Here is a 17,665-nt window from a genome sequence, read left to right as displayed (position 1 = left end):
AGAGCAGAGTAAGGGGCGGGGAGAGAAACATACCCGATGAAACTGTGGATCCATTGTGTTTGCAGTGACTCTTAGTCAATGTTTTGGGCAAATGCAGATCAGAAAATTAATTTCTGCAGTTTGCTGCTGTTTGTTGTGTTGGGTTTGTGTTGTTTTTTTTTCCTGCAGTTTGCTGCTGTGTTGTTGGGGGTTTTTTTAAGAGAAGAACCTGCCCACCCTATTCCCCTCACCTCCAATTTCCAGCTGGCTGGATTTTCAGCGATGTGCAGCAGTGAGATCAGGAGTTCTTTCCAGCAGGCGTACTGGACTTCTTTTCCACTACCATTTGTAATCAAATTCCTTTCTTTTTCGCAGGATAAAAGTGGCTGCCAGAATGACAGCTACCTTGCTTTCTAACATGATGTTTCTGCTGGCATTTGGATTGGCTTCAGCCTTCAGCCACAGCCCTAGGACCCCTGACAGGGTTTCTGAAGCAGATATACAGAGGCTTCTCCATGGGGTTATGGAGCAGTTGGGCATTGCCAGACCCCGGGTAGAATATCCAGCGCACCAGGCTATGAACCTGGTTGGTCCACAGAGCATCGAAGGTAGCTAATTTCTGCTTTGAGTTATGATGAATGTGTTAGTATCCTTTGGTAATAATTATTGTTTTGCAAATAGATGCAGAATATTCTGAGGTTAAAGTCATGGACTTCTTCACCATGTTGTTACTTCATCTTTGTTTTAAAATCATCATCTGTCTTTTAGCTTCCTTTGGCAGGAGTAGTTTTTTCGGCAGAAGTGCGGTTTTTTAATGTACAGGCTTTGTAGGAAAAGTCACGTTGTCTTCAAGTGTCGGGTCTCTAGCAACTCAAAACAATGGGTTTACTGAATTCTTCCCCAGTAGTATGTATAAATATATCACACAGGTATCTCGTATGAAGCAGGTGTGAGCTATAGCGCCCAAATCTCATGGATTTTTGGAAACATTTGCAGGCCAGAAGAAATCAAATGTTTGCGGTGTGGTATGAGATAAAGGGAGAAACCTTGTACAGAGGGTTCTTCCTGCGTGCTGCAGAACGGCGTGCAGCCCTTCACGGGATCAGTGCTGGAGCAGGCAGGGCTGCAGGCGGGGGTGGGGAGGACCCAGGGGCACCTCTCCCTGTCGCCACAAGTAGCACCTCAGCACTCTGTTGCTGTGATGAATGCTCTGGGCTCAGGTTCATTTTTTTGGTCAGTACTTCTGGCCTCACTCTGTGTGAGTAATTTTTCCAGAATCAGCCTCTCGTAGCTGTGCAAACCATCGGAGATAGCTGGCTGAAATGTTAGGGCATTAGGATGAAGTTGCCATGCATTGCTATTTGAAGTGTAATAAACTAGGTTTTATTCTGGGATTACCCTGGAAGGTTGAAGGTGTGCAACTCCACATGTATAGTTTATGTGCACACATCAAAACAGAACAGAAAATCACAACCCTTCTCTCAGAATTAAGCCGGTTGGACACAGCGTAGCAAGTTTCATGGCTGGTAAGTCTGTGCCCTTTGTTTTATCCCCACTCAATCTACAGGCTATCCCAGCCAAAGAGGTGCAGTTGCCCTACTGGGAGCTAGGGAGAGGGTTGAAGCTGAGCAGGCATTTCTACCAGATAACTGCAGACCTAGGTTTATATGTTTTCTAAAAAAGCTTCGGTGCACCTGTGGTTTTCTGCCAACTGAATTGTCATAGATTAGGCTTAAGGAGTATAATTTGGTCTGTGCCCTTTCCTCCTCCTTTGTGAATGTTTGTATGCAGAGAAATTGGGACAGACTGGTAGAAGTGAGTAATTTTACTCTCCATCTCCCTCTTTTCCCCAATTTTTTTTTTTTTAAAAAAAGAAAACACTTAGTAAAGATAAGCAAATCTGGACCTCTGACAAATATCAGCTGCTTGCCATTACATTCTGGTTACAATGCTAGCAAAACCAGATTAAGAATCTCTTCTTTTAAGCATGGAAACTTTTCTGTGCTCGTGAGACTCAAATACTACTAGTTTTGCAATTACCCACACAGTCTTCCACAAAAAGCAGGTAGGACAAACCTTTTTTTTCTCTTTATTTTCATATTTTTCTTTTTTTTTTTTTAAATAAAGAGTATCTTCTGTGTATATAACAGAGTAAGGTGAGAAGGTGATAAATCCAGTTTATTTATCATATTTCACATTCCCTTCGTGATCAGATGAGCATGACTTTTTTTCAAAGAGTATTTCATGGGTATTTAACGGCCTATTGAGAAATTTCTGGAAAAGCACAAAAGCCTTGTGAGGTTGAACCCTGCCAATCAGTGTGGAAATACACTTGCAAATCAGACCTTTATGTCAAACGCTGCTTTTCATAGAGTGTTTTGCGGTAAGTTTTTCAGATCGTAATCGCTTGCTCTTTCTTTGACTTCATGTGGTGATACGAGTCGATCTATAGATAGGTTGGTATCTCTTAAAATATCTGATGAGAAACTTCAACTTAAAGTGTTTTGAAGGTGCTGGTTCCAGTTACAAGGTTAATATGGTCTTGTGTCATTTTGCACAGTTTCTCACACTGCTGTTTCAAAAAGTATGTATAATTCAGGATATTTTCACCATTTCTTTGTAAATACAGACCATGAATTACGAGCTGGCTGATCCAACACAACTTGCATTTCATTCTGTACCGGTGATTTTAACTATTACAGTGTGAAAGACTTCAGGATTTGATACACCAGTTACTAATCAGTTAACAAGGCTCGGTTTCATCCCCTGAATATCTATTTTTGCGTAATTTGGGGAAAAAACTTGCACAACGGGTTTGAATTTCTATTAGGTGTCTAGACCTAGTTCTGTAAGAGGCTGCCATACATAACGCTTCCATGTGTCATGGTATCTGCTTGAAAAACTGCAGTTTTTACCATTTTCTCCACAATCTGATAAAGGTTTTAGAGGACGGAGCAGAGAAAGCCAAAGAACTGGCTGCCCCATCTATCAAGAAATCAGAAGAGTGGTGGGATCTCAGTAGAAACTGCTGAGTAGACGCAAGGACTTATGTTTCCTGGGACAGATATTTTGTTGTTTGTGTCTTTTTTTTTTTTAACCACTGCTCGGTTCCTGCCGGGGGACTGATGTTTCCGAACTTCCCAGTGGCTCCAGTCAGCCAGTGTTGTCTGAACAAAACAGAATAGGAACTGGGTTCAGGCAAGGACCTTGTCCTCTGGTGAGAACTGAGGACAGCAGGCACTTGAATGAGGACTCACAGGAGGCATTGACCTGTTCTGGGCAGAGGAAGTGTCATGCTCAGTAAAAATATTGTGACCTTTCTGAACTGGGGTTTTTGTTTGGTTGGTTGGGGGGGCTGCATCTTACAGACGTATTTTGTGAAATTCCATCACATGAGGTAGAAGCAGAATTTTCTCGGAGGAGGACGCTCCAATCTCTGCTCTGCTAAACAGCTCTGTGGGACTTTCTGGAAGAATGTTTCTCGTGGTGGTGAGCTCTTACAGCTTGCTTGTGTCTCAGGTAACTTCTTGGACAGTGAGTAAAGAGGTGAACTGAGCAGACAAGAAACCATGTTGTGGGTTGTAATGTTGAAGCAAAAACCCTGTGCCTGTAGCACAGGTGGAAGCTGACAGGAGTACTGAGGAGAATTGGGAGAGGAGCTGTGACTGATGTTCCCAGTGGAATCCGTACGGACAGGAAGTAATTTATAGTTGAGCTCTAGGAAAAGTAACTGCACGTGTTTCTAAAGTACATCAGTGCAAGGTTTCGGATTCTGAAGGATTCACCTATGGGCTTTCCACAACATATGCTGTTATCACTGGCTAATGATTCTCTGTGGAAGGGCTTAAAAAAAAAAATCTACAGGATAATGGAAGGGAAAATTAAAGGAGAAGGGAAGAGAGAGGTTTCACAATAATTGGCGTACGTCACAGCAAATTAGGGTTTCCATCCTGAATACCATTGTGGCAAAGTGGGAAAAATCACTACCTACTCTCCTGAGGCACTGTCTTCGTTGGGAATCTTTGCCTGAAAGTAGAACTGGGTATGAAACTAATTCTTCAGGAGACATTCTGAGCTGCCAGCAGTGTTGACTTGGAGGCATTTTTTGGGTTGTAGGTTGCAGTGACCAGTGTAGACAGTTTAAATCCTGGTGCATCCCATTTCAGCATCGTCATCATCAACCCACTGACTGTTCTGGAGTGCGTCTGTTTCTCATTTTGGCCAGGTACTGTATCTCAGCAAAAAAACCCTTTATCAATCAGAGCTTAATACATTTAGTATGTTCCTACAGAAAATTGTTTCACCTCACAACATGTTTTTGTCAGACATTGCCCCGGCAGTGTAGACCTGCAGCAGTGTTGCTAACCGCAGATGCCATCAGCTCCAGCCCAGCCTGAATTCCAGAAGTACCGCTGATTTTCAAACGCCCAGGATTTCACCCGTCACATGTGTACGCTTGGAAACAAGGTGCTGTCAGGAAAAATTAATTTCTGTGGCTTAGGAATTTGGAAACAACTTTAGGCTGCCATAATAAAGACAAGTTTATACAAGAAGCCTGATTATAATGAAATGTTTGCAAATTTGAGTGATTATTGTAATAACCTTTTCCAGCTGAAGATCTTAAATAATTTTATATGTAACAAAACCACTGTTGCTGTTAGTTCATAAGCAGATTTCCTAATTATGCCCATTTTCCATCTCAACTATCTACATTTTTTCCGGTGTTAATCATCATATTTTGACTTTAAAATGCTGAAATCCAGAGGGTGGATGTGTTGCAAGGAACTATAGATAGTCTTCCCTGCTTCCTCCCCCCACCCCCCAAAAAAAAAAACCCAAACCAAAACTGAGGGCTGCCTTGGCTGTGGGAAGTGAAGTCACAAACTTACTCTGTAGCAGGACAGCTCTTCAGAACATACTCAGCAGCGTGTGCTCTTTTTCCTAAGTGACCAGACAATTTTCTTGTTGGTGGATAGAAAAAAAATTGCAGCTTGTTAATTGAAAGAAGTTACTGCCTTTTGTTATGTTGAAATCTGTAAATATGTGGGTTTGAGTTGGTTTTTTTTCCTTCTCCTTCCCTTTACATTTGTTAGTTTAGCTGTTACCCCTGGAGAAGCTGCCTAAGTAGGAGCAGAGTCTAGACAGTGCCCGATGAAGAGTTCACCAAGAAATTACTGTGCAGCTCGAGCCGTGTGTCACCTGGGGAGAGCTCAGAGCCGCAGCAGGCTGCGGGCACGGTGCCTTTTCTCTCTCTGAGGCCGGGTGGGCTGCCTGGGCAGGATGGATTTTTGGTCCCAAGCTCGCAGGGGGGTGCAGGGGCAGCAGGAGCTCCCCTGCTTTGCTGGGGCTCTGTCAGCTGAGTGGAAGCAGTTCACCGGAGAATCGTGTCACGGCAGCAGGACTGATCCCCTGTGTACCCCCTTGTGTACCGCAGCTGGCAGATGGTGCGTGGCCTGGCAGCGTGGCAGAAGCCAAACGGGTTCAGCATCAGGAGCGTCAAGAGGAGACGTCTGTAACACCCGAGGTGGTGTCTTAGGCGCAGCTGGTTTTTGCTGACCGCTTAATAGATTTTCTTTCTGGCACACCCCCCGATTCCTAGAAGTAATTAACCCATCTTTACCATTTTAATGTCTGTAATAATATTTGCTCTCCTTAATTTATCTTTTTCAGAAAGATATGTTGGCGTCACTTAGCAGTATCTGTAAAAAAAGGGGAAAACACAGAAAAGCAAAATTTTTACTGAGCAGCTGTGTTTCTGTAGTGACTAGAATAATGTACGTGCGCTGCTGGGCCATATTCACATTTTCTGTAGATAAGAAGGGACCTGTAGCTATGTTCTTAGTGGACAAAAGAATAAAATAAAGAAAATGCCTTCAATATTTCAAAAACAGAGAAGTTATTTTTTCTGCCTCGCAGGGTTTATGAAGTTAGAGAGCAGATTTTTTTTTCCTTTCCTTGCATGCTTATAAGTTTGTGCCAATAATTAAGGGGTTATTTGGGGGGGGAGGGGAAGGGAATATGTGTATAATGCAAATTTCAGGACCATTACACCATACATGGCAGAACAGTAAAATCTCACTGGAACACACGGGGGCACCAGTAGCTCAGCTCGGGCAGTTGCTAGCACTTGAGTTCCTAAGGGGAGAAGTGGGGTCCTAGTCTCATTTTGCAGATACCACCTCCTTACATTTTCATTGCCTCCCGTACAACTCGAAGCCTCTTGGGTGGTTTGTTTGTTAGTGTTTGCATTGGTTGTTTTGATTTTGTTTCTTAAAAACCCGTCAGAAAGGTGATGGTTGATAAAGGTGCTGGCGTGACAGTGCAGAGAGTCTGAAGTTTTCTGCAGAAGGGGTGTAGTGCTGTCAGTGACAGCATTAAATGATGTCTCGTAAATCCTGATCATTTGGAGGAATAAAAAAATAAGATGCCCCTTTGGGAGACTTTTGACTCTTCTGCAGAAGCTGCTTATAGCTACTGAGAAGAGACTGGGGTTTATTTGCTTATGTTGAAATACCTGAAATGAATACCTGCTTATTGTTTTAGAAGAAGGTAGTTGGTGTTCGCCTGATTGAGATGACAGAATTCCAGAGAGTCTGGAACACTGTGCTAATATTGCTGCCAGCAACCGGTAGTTCCTGGCTTGTCAGCCCCCCCTGAACAAATAGCACTCTGCATGAAACCTGCTGTCTGTAAAATGACGCAGATTACTCGTGCATGTTAATAATGTCTATTTTGTTTACATTTTCCTAATAAGAGACCTCGGACAGACAGTGCTGGATTACCTTGCTGCCTGGCCCGTAATATACCTGCCAGACCACTACTTACTTCCTACAATGACAGCAGAACCTTCTGACGGGAAAGTTGCCAAAACTTTTGCTTGTGACTGCACAGAAACACCCTTTGCGCTTGTTTGCTCTTGGGCTGGAGTTGCTGTGCTTATACCCGAGCACATCTGGACCAGCAGCAATAACCATTCACGCGGGGGAATACGGTGTCTGGGGGTCAGCAAACACGCCGTTGTGATGGCCCCGTCCTCTCTGCTCTAGGGTACATCCTCTGCGCCAGCATCCGGGGGTGGCGGAGTAGGAGTCCGTGGGCTGTAGGAGTCCCCGGAGTAGGAGTCCCCGTGCCAACCTCCTGCAGCCAGTTCTGCTGCTCTGGGGCTGCTTTGTAGAGTCGATGTAGAGCAAAGAGACCACACAGCCACGGGGGTTTGGGTTATCGTGTGTGTTCGATAGAGAAGGTTCTGCTGCGGATAAGACCTGTGTTCACAGTGCGACTGATTTTGCTGAAGCACGCAGGACTTCAGTCGAACGCTGCGCTACAGGCTGACTCCTGACAAACAAAACCACACCCCAACATCGCTCCACCAGTTCATGCGTTCAGGTGGGGTTTGGTTTGGGTTTTGTTTTGGTTTTTTTTCCAAACTATTAAAATAGCCCAGGAAATGTGATTTCAAAATTTAATATGGGCATCTCAAATTTGTGATGTAAAATGAAAATGGTAAAGCTACCCTTTTTCCTACATTAACATGGTAGACATCTGGATTTGTACAGATCTGACTAAAAATATCTGGGTTTTTTTTTTATTATTTTCTTTCCCATATTGTAGTGTCAAATGTAACCAGAATATGAGTATCGGGCGGCGGTGCAGTCCCCTTCTCGAGGCTGCATGACGGAATGCAGTTGTCACATCCCTCTTCATAGGAACCAAGCAGATAAAGGGACTCCAGCTCTCAACAGCCCCCACTAACCACTGTTAGGTGGTACAGACTGCTGCTGCGGTTCATAAAGTCATCTTTAAAACGTGCCACCAGAGAAGAAAGCAGTTTGAGATGGGACTGTTTTCGGGAAGAAAGGTGGCAGTTCTGTAAGGATTTAGAATTTAATTTAAAATTAAGTCGATTCATATGTAGCTAAAAGTAATTAATCAATTAGAAAGGGACTTGCAGCCACAAATATTTTTTTGTACATGTTACTAGAAGGAAATAATCCAGTAGGAGAGGTAAGAAACCTGAGGAGTAGATGGAACAGGTTAGCTTCTGTAATGTTTGATGCTTCATAGTACTTTGTATACAGAAATTTAACGTGAACTGTAAAATTTCATCTAGCAGTGGAATATTGTCCATACATATTAAAACCTGCCAGCGAAGATTGGCCAAATCACGATGAGCCTGCTCGTCTTTCACCTGTGTCAAGTAAGTCCTTGGCCAGATTAATTAGGATTTACATCTTGTTGTAATTGCTCTCAAAATCATGTGCATTTCCCCTGCTCCCATCTGCATTTTAAATTAACTTCCAGTAAGAAGAGCTTTTTTAATTTATTTGGTTCTGTAAAAAGGTATTTTAGAACTCTAGACAAAGAAGAGATTCTGGCTTTTCTTGAGTGTGTAGGAGATAGGATCTCTGGCACGCTCCAGAGGTTTCCAGAGCTTCCAGGTGTGTGTGCTTCCAGCAGCGCCCCCACAACTGCTGCGGGGATGGATGGGAAGAGGAATATTCTCAGGTGCTGAACAGGAGGGAGGTTAAAGTTGGTTTCTTCCCCGGGATACTTCAGTACATCGGGTTTGCTGGCCCAAGTCCTTCTTGCAGCACCAAAGAGCAGTGTTGAGTCTTGTCGTACCTAGCAGGGCTCTTCATCTCACCGCTCTCTTGCATCTTCATCATGTGCCAGTGTTTTTATTCACGTGGAAGAGAAAACTCGTCTTGACTCGAGCCATGCTGGCAGAATTTTTGCATAGGAAAGCCTCTGTTTTGGGAGTTGTGGGGTTATACTGGCTCACCAAAGCAGGAGCTTAGGAGCCCCACGATGGTATTGTCCGTGATGAGGTTGTTTGGGAGAGTTAGAAAATCTACCCCTTGTGGCAGTTGTCAGACAGGCATGAGAAGCTTCTAAACGCTTCTGTTGAAGGGACTAGCTGAGACTTGGAACCATCTGCATGAAAAATGGGGTTGAATGAATATGAGTGGGGAAATGACCAGGAGAGCTTTTTGAAGTTCAGTGGAGCAGTAGACAGAAACCATGGTCCCGTTCTGGACAATCCTGGTGCCCCCACGCTTCACATTACAGGAGCGAAAGGAATATTTTTCTGTGAGTGTGGTGACATCGGTTGAGCATCTGGGCTTCTCACGTTTAGATTTACAGGATTGAAACAGCGTCCCATCCCTCCTGGGATAAAGTAGGTCACCAGCTTCCCTTTGTTGCCCTGTTTCACAGAGCCACGCGCCGCACGCATGGTCGTAGGCACGGTAACGTTACGGCGCTGCAGACGGGCGTTGTTGGCTGGCCCAGCTCTCCCTCCGCTCTGCTGATGTGTGGAGCTGGGGGTGGGGGTGCGGCGGGGGCTGACGGCCGCGTACTGCAGGTTGCGCTGGGTTTGGGAGAAGCATAAGCTTGTCCACACGGCGAAGCTCGAAAGCTTTCCGCTCAGATGAAGGGCAGACGAGTATAGTCCGTTAGGGGACTGCTCAGCCACGGGAGGCGTAAGGGATTGCTTTTGTGCTCTGTCAGCAAGTCAGCTACTGGATTTCTTTTTTTAATTGTGCGTGCAATTTGAATAATGAATAATAATGTCATATAAGCTACTGTTATAAATTTATTGTGAGGGAGGCATGGGCGTTACTTTGGTCCTCACCATTTGGCAATAAAAGCATTTCATATCTTAAATAGTTGTACTGTTTGTAATTAAAATATGGGATAAAATGGAGTTATTCACTGAAAACAAGGTCAGTAATTCTGTGATGTGTGTGCTTAAGGCTTTAGAAAACACATTAAAAGGAATCTGTCCCTCTGCAGAGAAAAAGAAAAATTATCTTTATAGGTTTAAGAAGCTTTGTGTCATTGAGGAGAAGACAAGCTGGCTCTGGAATCTGATGCCTGAGTATGTATAGCTGTAGTCTTCTTGGGCTTCCCGAGGCATGCTCTCTCTTGAGTGGTTAACAAGTTGGCTAGTTTTGCATTTTTCCATTCTTGCTTCTCCTATGCTTTTCTCCTTCTCTATTCTCTCATTTAGCAGCTTCTGTGGAACAGAGAGAATGTGATAATTCATAATTTTTGCAGTGCCTCTCACTTCCTGGTCTTAATCTCGGCAGCCAGGCTAGGACTCTCTAGGATGGAGCTATCTGGAGAGGCACAGGGCGATGGCACTGGGACTGGAAAGCTTTTAATGGTGTTAGAAAGGGTAAGGAAAATGAAAACACATTTTTTTTGCATGCAGGATTTTTTTAACAGTTTGAATTAATCAGGTTACATGGCAGGCAGATAATAAAGGAAAGGAAAAAGGAGGTTAGTGGGTGGTGTCCTGTTTTAAGATACAAGAGCACCATAAAGCATTCTGCCAAATTTGCCTTTGATTAGGGATGAGACATCGCTTTTGAACGTGACAACGACTCAGCAAAGGTCGATACAGTCAGAGGACGGGGTGTGGAAGTGCAGGAGAGTATGGAAAGCTGTCACAGTGAAAGGAAAAAGAGCTCTCTGCATCAGAGAGGACACACTGCAAATAATTTTGAAGATTTTTGACAGTCGTAAGGACCACTAGATTAACAAAAGATTTTGCAAAGTAGCAGAGATGGTATTGCATCTCTGAGTACATCCGTTTACTCCCGCAGGAATCTTAGCTGCCAGGGATGAGCTATGCCACGCTGCCCTTGCAGCTCGTATTTGCCCAGAGTTTGCACAGCTGACGATCGCCAGAGCGCAGTTCTTGGGCAGGGAGAGGATTCCTCTGTGCATCTGGGAAGGGCCTGAAGAATCTGCTTTGTGATGTTTAAGAGTAAAAATGTGAAAATTAAAGCATCTAGCGTGACTAAGTAAAGGGCTTTCATTTGGGATCTGGGATTTTCTTACTTACAAGAGAGACTTGCAATCCATTCTGGTTTGTATCTCCTTGCTAAGATTGGCCAAACCACCTCTTTTGGAATTGGTAATTGGGGTAATCCTATCTACACCACGACGTGGGAAAGTGTTACAATCAGACTGAAAGACAAATTTGTCCCATTATTTGTCTTTAAATGTTCTGCAGTCGTTTCACACTTCTGAAACTCCATTCTCACTAACTTTCTGAAATGACCCCTCTGGGGGTACAGCGTTGTCTGCTTGTGTGGGATGTGGAGAATTGCTTCTGAGAGCAGATTTGTTTCAGTTGTGCCTTACTCTTCCAACAGATCCGTGGCAGCAACTGGAATTTCAGTGGACTGACAGCATTTCCACTGGATGCGTTTGATCACGGGAGTATTCAGTAGTGGCAGGAAACTGGTTCCTCTTTGTGTTTTGTTTTCCGTTTTTTAACTTTTCTTTATTTTTTCTCCAAGAACGGAGTGGTTGTGTTCTCCTCCCACCCACAGAGAAGGAATCGCTCCTACAAAGAACTGAGCTGAAGTGTGCGCACTTTAAATTTTCAGTCATTCCACCTATCTCTAATGGAGGTGATACCAGCAGGTGGTGAGATGATTAAAGACTTTCCCAGAACTATAAGAAGGAGGAGAGGCATTGTTTCATTTTTGTTTTGCGCCCAGTAACAGTTCAAGACCAGTACCAGAAGATGGTTATCTATATGCATATACTTCAGGTGAAATCCAGAGCTTACTCCTGACAACACTGGCCTCGTCCAAATGTCCTAAACTTCTACTTTATCCTGTAGGGTTGTAAAATAACTACATGCTCACACAGAAATCCTGCACGTGAGGGGGGTTGTTTTGGAGGGTTTTAGTTTTTGCTGGTATGTAGCATACAAAAGCCAGCTCATACGTGAAGGTAGGAGAGATGGGAAAAACACAGATTTATCCAGCCCATCCTTTCTCCGTACACGGGTGTTCTCTGTACTGTTCTTCTGGATTGTTGCTGGTCCAGTTTCAAATAATTTAAGAGTGGTGTCTCTCATGCTTCCCTTGGACAGGAAATTACGGAAAGTTCCTCAAAGTTTAGTAGACTTGTCTTTTCCAGTCTCTGCCTCAAGGCTCAAAAGACCCCTCTTTTGCTATTTTTGTAGCTGATTGTATATTTTGTCTAATCACAGTGTTTTGACTTGGTAACTGCAGTGTCTTTAATCCCAGTATGTGTCTTCAAACCAGTAACATTACGATACCAAAACTAATGGGACTTGTGAATTACTGTACATAACCCCCTATTTGGTATATTCACAGCATTTCATTTTTATTACTGCAGGCTTTAGTGAGTGCGCTATTTGTCTGAGTTTATGGGAAATTAACTTTGCTAACACTATTAAATCGCTCAAGTGCGCTAAATTACGGCACCAGAGCAGGTGCTATTGTCTCCAGCTCTCTGGAGAGAACAGAAAAACCCTTAATGATCCTGGACATGTATACCTAAAGGAAACAATCCTTTATATTAATATAAAAAAGATTGTTTTGTCCTCAGTCAAGGCAATTCTTGGCAGTCGGTTTAAACTTACATGTATATATATAGCCCAGCGGAGCCTGCCGAGTACCTCTGTTTGCTTTGTGGATGGAGCTGCGGTGCCAAGAGGTCTGCGCCACGTCCAAGCGTAGATAGGCTTCTAGCTGATGGATTGTCCCTTGGTGAACCACACGCTGTATACAGGATGTTCCAACACCTATTGAGTACGTGGTTGTGTAGTTTACAGCTGAGTCATAACCTGATGCTTTTAAGTACGTGTGTGCCATCAGTCTCTGTGAAGGAGCTCAGAGCAAAATAAATACTTTATGCTATACATTTGACGTTAGATTAAATGACATTAGATTAAAAAATAATACACTTTTTAACCTCATCACCAGAGCATTATTGTGAATTTATGCAGTTCTTAGAAGCATCATCTTTGTGTCGACTACGCGTAAATGGATAATAAGGTTCATGATGTGAATAGGGCTCTTCTGGTTTTAGTTCCAGGTCTCATGGTCAGGTATAAGGGAAAACCTCATATAACACAGGTGCACATTTATCATAGGGCTACTTTTATGTTTCTTGCATATCTGTAACACTTCCCTTCAACATCGTGTTGCAGACTAAAACTTGAATTGAGGTGGGAAAGATTAGCATGTTGATTATATTTTACTCCACTATGCAAATAAAATTGAAAATATCTACCTATAGACTAACTTTCTTCTGGTACTAAAATGCCAGCTTCCAACTGATTATTTGGAAAATACAGTTTGACTCAACTGCCAATCCTCAATGTAGAATTGAATACAAAAATTTGTCAAGGCTGCCTTCTGTTAGCAATTTTCAAAAGGGATTCTGTTAGCTTACAGTGCCTAGCTGTCTAAAAGATGGTTTAGGTTTGTAGTATTTATTTGTAAGTTGGGAAAGGAGTACTTGATTGATTCTGCTGGAGCAGCTTTCATATTCAGAAGCTTTATTCCAATCTTTTGGCTCTACAAAAACTATAGACATGTAAAATAAGTCTGTTTGATGATAATATGGTGATCGTGCTATTTACACAAACAGTTGTGTCTGCATTCAATCTTTAATTCGGTTTCCAATCATTCAAATTCCTTTTCTGGTCATTCATTGTTAGTGGAATTTATGTGTTGACTGTATGTTGTTATCCCTCATTATAAAGGGTTCTAAAAAAAAAGTTGCTCTGCTGTCACACAACCATCTCTGTACCCAGTAACTACAGTAGCAGTTGCTGCAGCGTGTGTGGTGGCTGTCTTAAGGCAGAGAAGAGGAGCATGTTTGAAACGAAGCTTTTGTTTGTCTGAAACTCAGAAGAATACTGTACAATAGTATTTAGAAAACTTATCTAGGTTTTAGCCTGTAGATGCATTTGGCCAGTCACACATGCTGAAAAGATGCGGAGCACATAAATATTTGTGGAGAGGCATACAGAGAGAGCGGCCCGAGCTTGGTTCCCCAAGGCCAGCTGAGATGTGTGGAAGAAGGCTGCGGCGCAGCACTCCTGTGCCCAGGAACAGGAAAGCCATCAACGTGTCCTCCGCCACTGCTGTAGGAGCCTCGCAGTGACGGTGATCCGAGTCCTGCAGAGCAAACATAAACGCCTGCATCTAGAACTGATGAGTAAAGGTGTGAAAGTCACTGAGTGGGATGTGCCGTGCCATCGTGACTGCGGTGTGGGTGTACGTGCACAAGAATTCCCGTCAGCAGAATGGACTCTTAATCACTCTTCATCATTACTGCAGAAATTTGCATTTAAGCAGTGTTTTGGTTTAACGATAATTTTCGTAGCTGTACACAACCACATTTAACACCTTGGTTCCCCTCACACGATTTAATGCATTAAAGCATTTCTAGGCTGTGCAAATAGAACTATATCTTCTTGCAGTGTCAGTAACGTTGTCTTCTTGCCATGATTCTGTCTTGTCCTCTTCAATTATTAGTTGCTGCAGTGAACAGTGACTGAAGATGATTGTGCAGTAAATGTATGGAGTTTCATTACTGTCCCGTGTTTCTTTTTCTTTGCATTTTCTTACCTATAACTTACATTGTTAAGGAAAAAAACATTCTTCATTACCCAAGTTATTTGACTTTGGTCTTATGTTTCTAAAAGATGTTTAAAATCTAAATTTGGATCTGACGCTATAACAATTATCTGTATATATATACACACACATATTTTATACCTGAAGCACTTACATTTTTAACCTTGTAAAAAGAAGGCATGTGTAAATCATCTCTTCTAGGTGGTGCCCATGAGGGTCTCCAGCACTTGGGTCCTTATGGCAATATCCCAAACATCGTGGCTGAGCTGACAGGAGACAACGTACCGAAGGATTTCAGTGAAGATCAAGGATATCCTGACCCTCCAAATCCCTGCCCTATTGGAAAAACAGGTACTTCTGCAGCCTTTGTACCTCTCTGTTCGCTGCACGTCTTTCAGGCTTCCAGTGCTGTGCTAGGCAGTACGACACTGGGTTTTCTCTCATTCTCTACCCCGGGAGCAGAACTGTTGAGCAATCAGGGGGTTTAGATGAGATTTTTTTTTTTTTTTAATGTGAGCCTTCTGTCTTGCTGTACAACTGCGAGAGAAGGTCAAGGTGGAAGAAATCATCTTGACCTCAGAGTAGCAGATACTGAGATTTATTATAGCATCTTGTTGTGGAGGGAGTTCATTTTTAGGCTGGCCCCTGAAAAAAAAGTTATCATTCTGTACAGATGAGATTTACCCTTATTTTAGAGACTTTCACTGTGCCAAGAGGAATGAAAACTGTCTGCCCAGATCTCCAACCCTGACCGTGAGTCAATATTTAAGATACCTTGGCTGTGGTCCAGGTGGCTTTATAGCTCACTGAGGGTGCATCTGTGCCAGGAAAGGGAGAACTGCGTGGACGTACCCCAGCACGCTGTATGCGGGCTCGCTCTGGCAGAGGGGCAGTGCCGCCGCGGAGTGTCACAGCGCAGCGGTACCCGAGACACCCGGTACGTCCCTCAGCCCACAGCTGTGCCAAGCCGTGCGGGTGGCTAGTGCTGACGGATCTCGAAAGCAGTGCTGCGTGTGCGTAGAGACACACCCCAAGGGAACTGGTCTTTTTCCTGTTACTTGAGGGAAGGAATGACTTCCAGTACTGAAAGTAGGAGTAAAACACCCCTTGGCTGCCGTGGGAGGTGGAACTGGGAATGAGCACTATTCTTCTCTCACGTTTTATTTGTCAGCAAAGAGATTCTTTCAAAATCTTTTCTGTTTAGTCTTCTTTTATCTTACTCGGATAATACAAAACAGTTGTCTGTATTCTTATTAAAAAGTGTCCTAACTAGCTTAGAATTGATGAAAAATAAGTATTTGTCACAAAAAGTTTTGCAAACAGTGTTTTTACATCTCATGTGAAAACACGGCAAAATTTAGAACAGTCCTCCCTGCTCTTTTCTATTACAGCCCGTTTGGCGATGATGCCGGCATCCTTTCTGAAACAATATCTAATCTTCCGTTTCGTTCAATGTAGCTGTTGTCTGACAGGTTGCAAATGATGTGTTTAGGTTTTCTCGGACGCACAAGCACGCACACAGACTGTCTATCTTCTGTGCCTGCCCGTTAGACTTCTGTTAGTGATTAGATAAATAAATTAAAAACCTGGCATCCAGAGAACTGCCTTTGAAAATCCCTTCAATTTTTCTTTCTTAGGTGAAATAAAAGTTGTTAGCTGAGCTCCTACAGTCAGATCGGAACACGGGGAATTCTGAGGGAAGTGCTGCCTCCTCAGATAAATGGCTCTGTCGTAGGTACGCTGTGAGGGAAGATAGTATCTACTAGGATTAGAGTAAAATGTTTTTCAGAGCCTTAAATGGAAATTCCAGTGGTGACTGTATTGTGCGTACAAATTACCGGAGGCCTTCCTCAACAGGTCTGTGGATTTGCTTAATGGAAACCAATTTTTCCAGCCCCTCTCTACATACGCACATTCCACAGTGGGAATACACAAGCCTGGAGCACTTGAGCTTGAAGACTTTCGGATGAGCAGCTGCAGAGGGCACACGTATGTCCTGCTGCCCCTTGCCTTGTCTACCAAAAGACACAGACACTCAGAGAAGGTCTGCCACATTGCCGTGGTCACCTGCCTCTCGAGATGACCCTGCCCCTGCTGAGACTGAAATAATTTCTAACTGTTTGTAGTTAACTTTAAGGGTTTCTGAGTTATTTAGCCAGTATGGTTAGTTTTCCCATTTCCTATTGGCAACTTTTTTCCCCCCCATTCTAAGGAGAAAAGAGTGACAGCAGGAGCTCTTGGACTTAGAGCAAACCCTTGAGGCCATTAAATCAAGTCTTTACTGTTTCCCACATCCAAGGGCAAAGGAACAGCAAGTCTGCAGGTGTGTCCTCCGGAGTGCCTGTGTCCTGGCAGACATAGCTGCTTCGATGCCCGGCATCATACTTGAGTATGTCTGAGGGGATCTGGGACTGCAAGCTCCCCGTGTTGACAAAGCAGAGCGTCAGGAGCAGACTCTATTCACAGAACTGACTGAGTCTTTATTTAATCTAAAGATGACTTATTTTGGTAAAAAGTCCATAAGCTGGTTTTTAAAAGGGTATTACCCTCGATGCGACGCTGTCCACATAAGCATCCGCTGTGATTAAAGGAAGTTTCTGGACCCATCACATTAGTTACCAATCTGCAAAAACGTCCTCAGCATAAAGCAGAAATGTCTTCTGCCACACCACATTGCTGTGAGCGCTTATGATGCATAAATGATCTTCAACCATTCTGAACAAAGCAGCAAACCAGAAAGGGAGTTCCACGAGGAGCTGCTCGGTCATGGCAATTCTGTCTTTGCTCATAGCATTGTTTTAAGATGAGCTCCAAAGTATTGCCTAAACAATTCCTACAACTTCCTGTGGGCATTTAAAAATGAAAAGTGGATCCCTTGGGAATCAGAACGACACGCAGTTCTATGCAAAACCCAGCTCAATCATTAATTTAAAAGAAAACCAAAAAGGAGGAGGGGAGAAATTGGAGAATAAATTTGGTCAGTTTCAAAGTTCCATTAAGTTCTGGGTTGTTTTTTGGTTTTTTTTTAATGTAAATATATCCTGACAAACTCCTTTCCAAAGAAATAAATACCTGATATTTTCCAATCACCCAGTTCTTTAAATGTTGGGGTGGTTTTAATTGCGTAATTGTGTTTAAGAAGTTTGCTGATGAATGGGGCAATATCGTGTGTTTCAAGGCTGCTAAGCACTCGGTGCTTTCTCACGGACTTTTGCAGTTGATGATGGGTGTCTAGAAAACACCCCAGACACGGCAGAGTTCAGCAG

The 17,665-nt window shown here is 43.3% G+C and overlaps 1 protein-coding gene across 1 annotated transcript in view; it reads left to right on the top strand.

Moving 5' to 3' along the window:
- The first annotated feature begins 373 nt into the window (after nucleotides 1–373).
- Nucleotides 374–17,665, top strand: part of SCG5 (secretogranin V (7B2 protein)) — a 28,633-nt gene continuing 11,341 nt past the window's right edge. Inside the window, exons 1-3 of the mRNA XM_010138076.1 lie at nucleotides 374–587; nucleotides 14,601–14,750; nucleotides 17,617–17,663. Of these exons, the coding sequence (XP_010136378.1) occupies nucleotides 374–587; nucleotides 14,601–14,750; nucleotides 17,617–17,663 (411 nt within the window). The remainder of the gene's footprint in view (nucleotides 588–14,600; nucleotides 14,751–17,616; nucleotides 17,664–17,665) is intronic.

This window comes from Buceros rhinoceros, unplaced genomic scaffold (genome assembly GCF_000710305.1).
Source record: "Buceros rhinoceros silvestris isolate BGI_N320 unplaced genomic scaffold, ASM71030v1 scaffold16356, whole genome shotgun sequence".
NCBI lineage: Eukaryota > Metazoa > Chordata > Aves > Bucerotiformes > Bucerotidae > Buceros > Buceros rhinoceros.
Note: the sequence above shows the minus strand (reverse complement) of the source record. Positions and strands in the feature narration are given on the sequence as shown.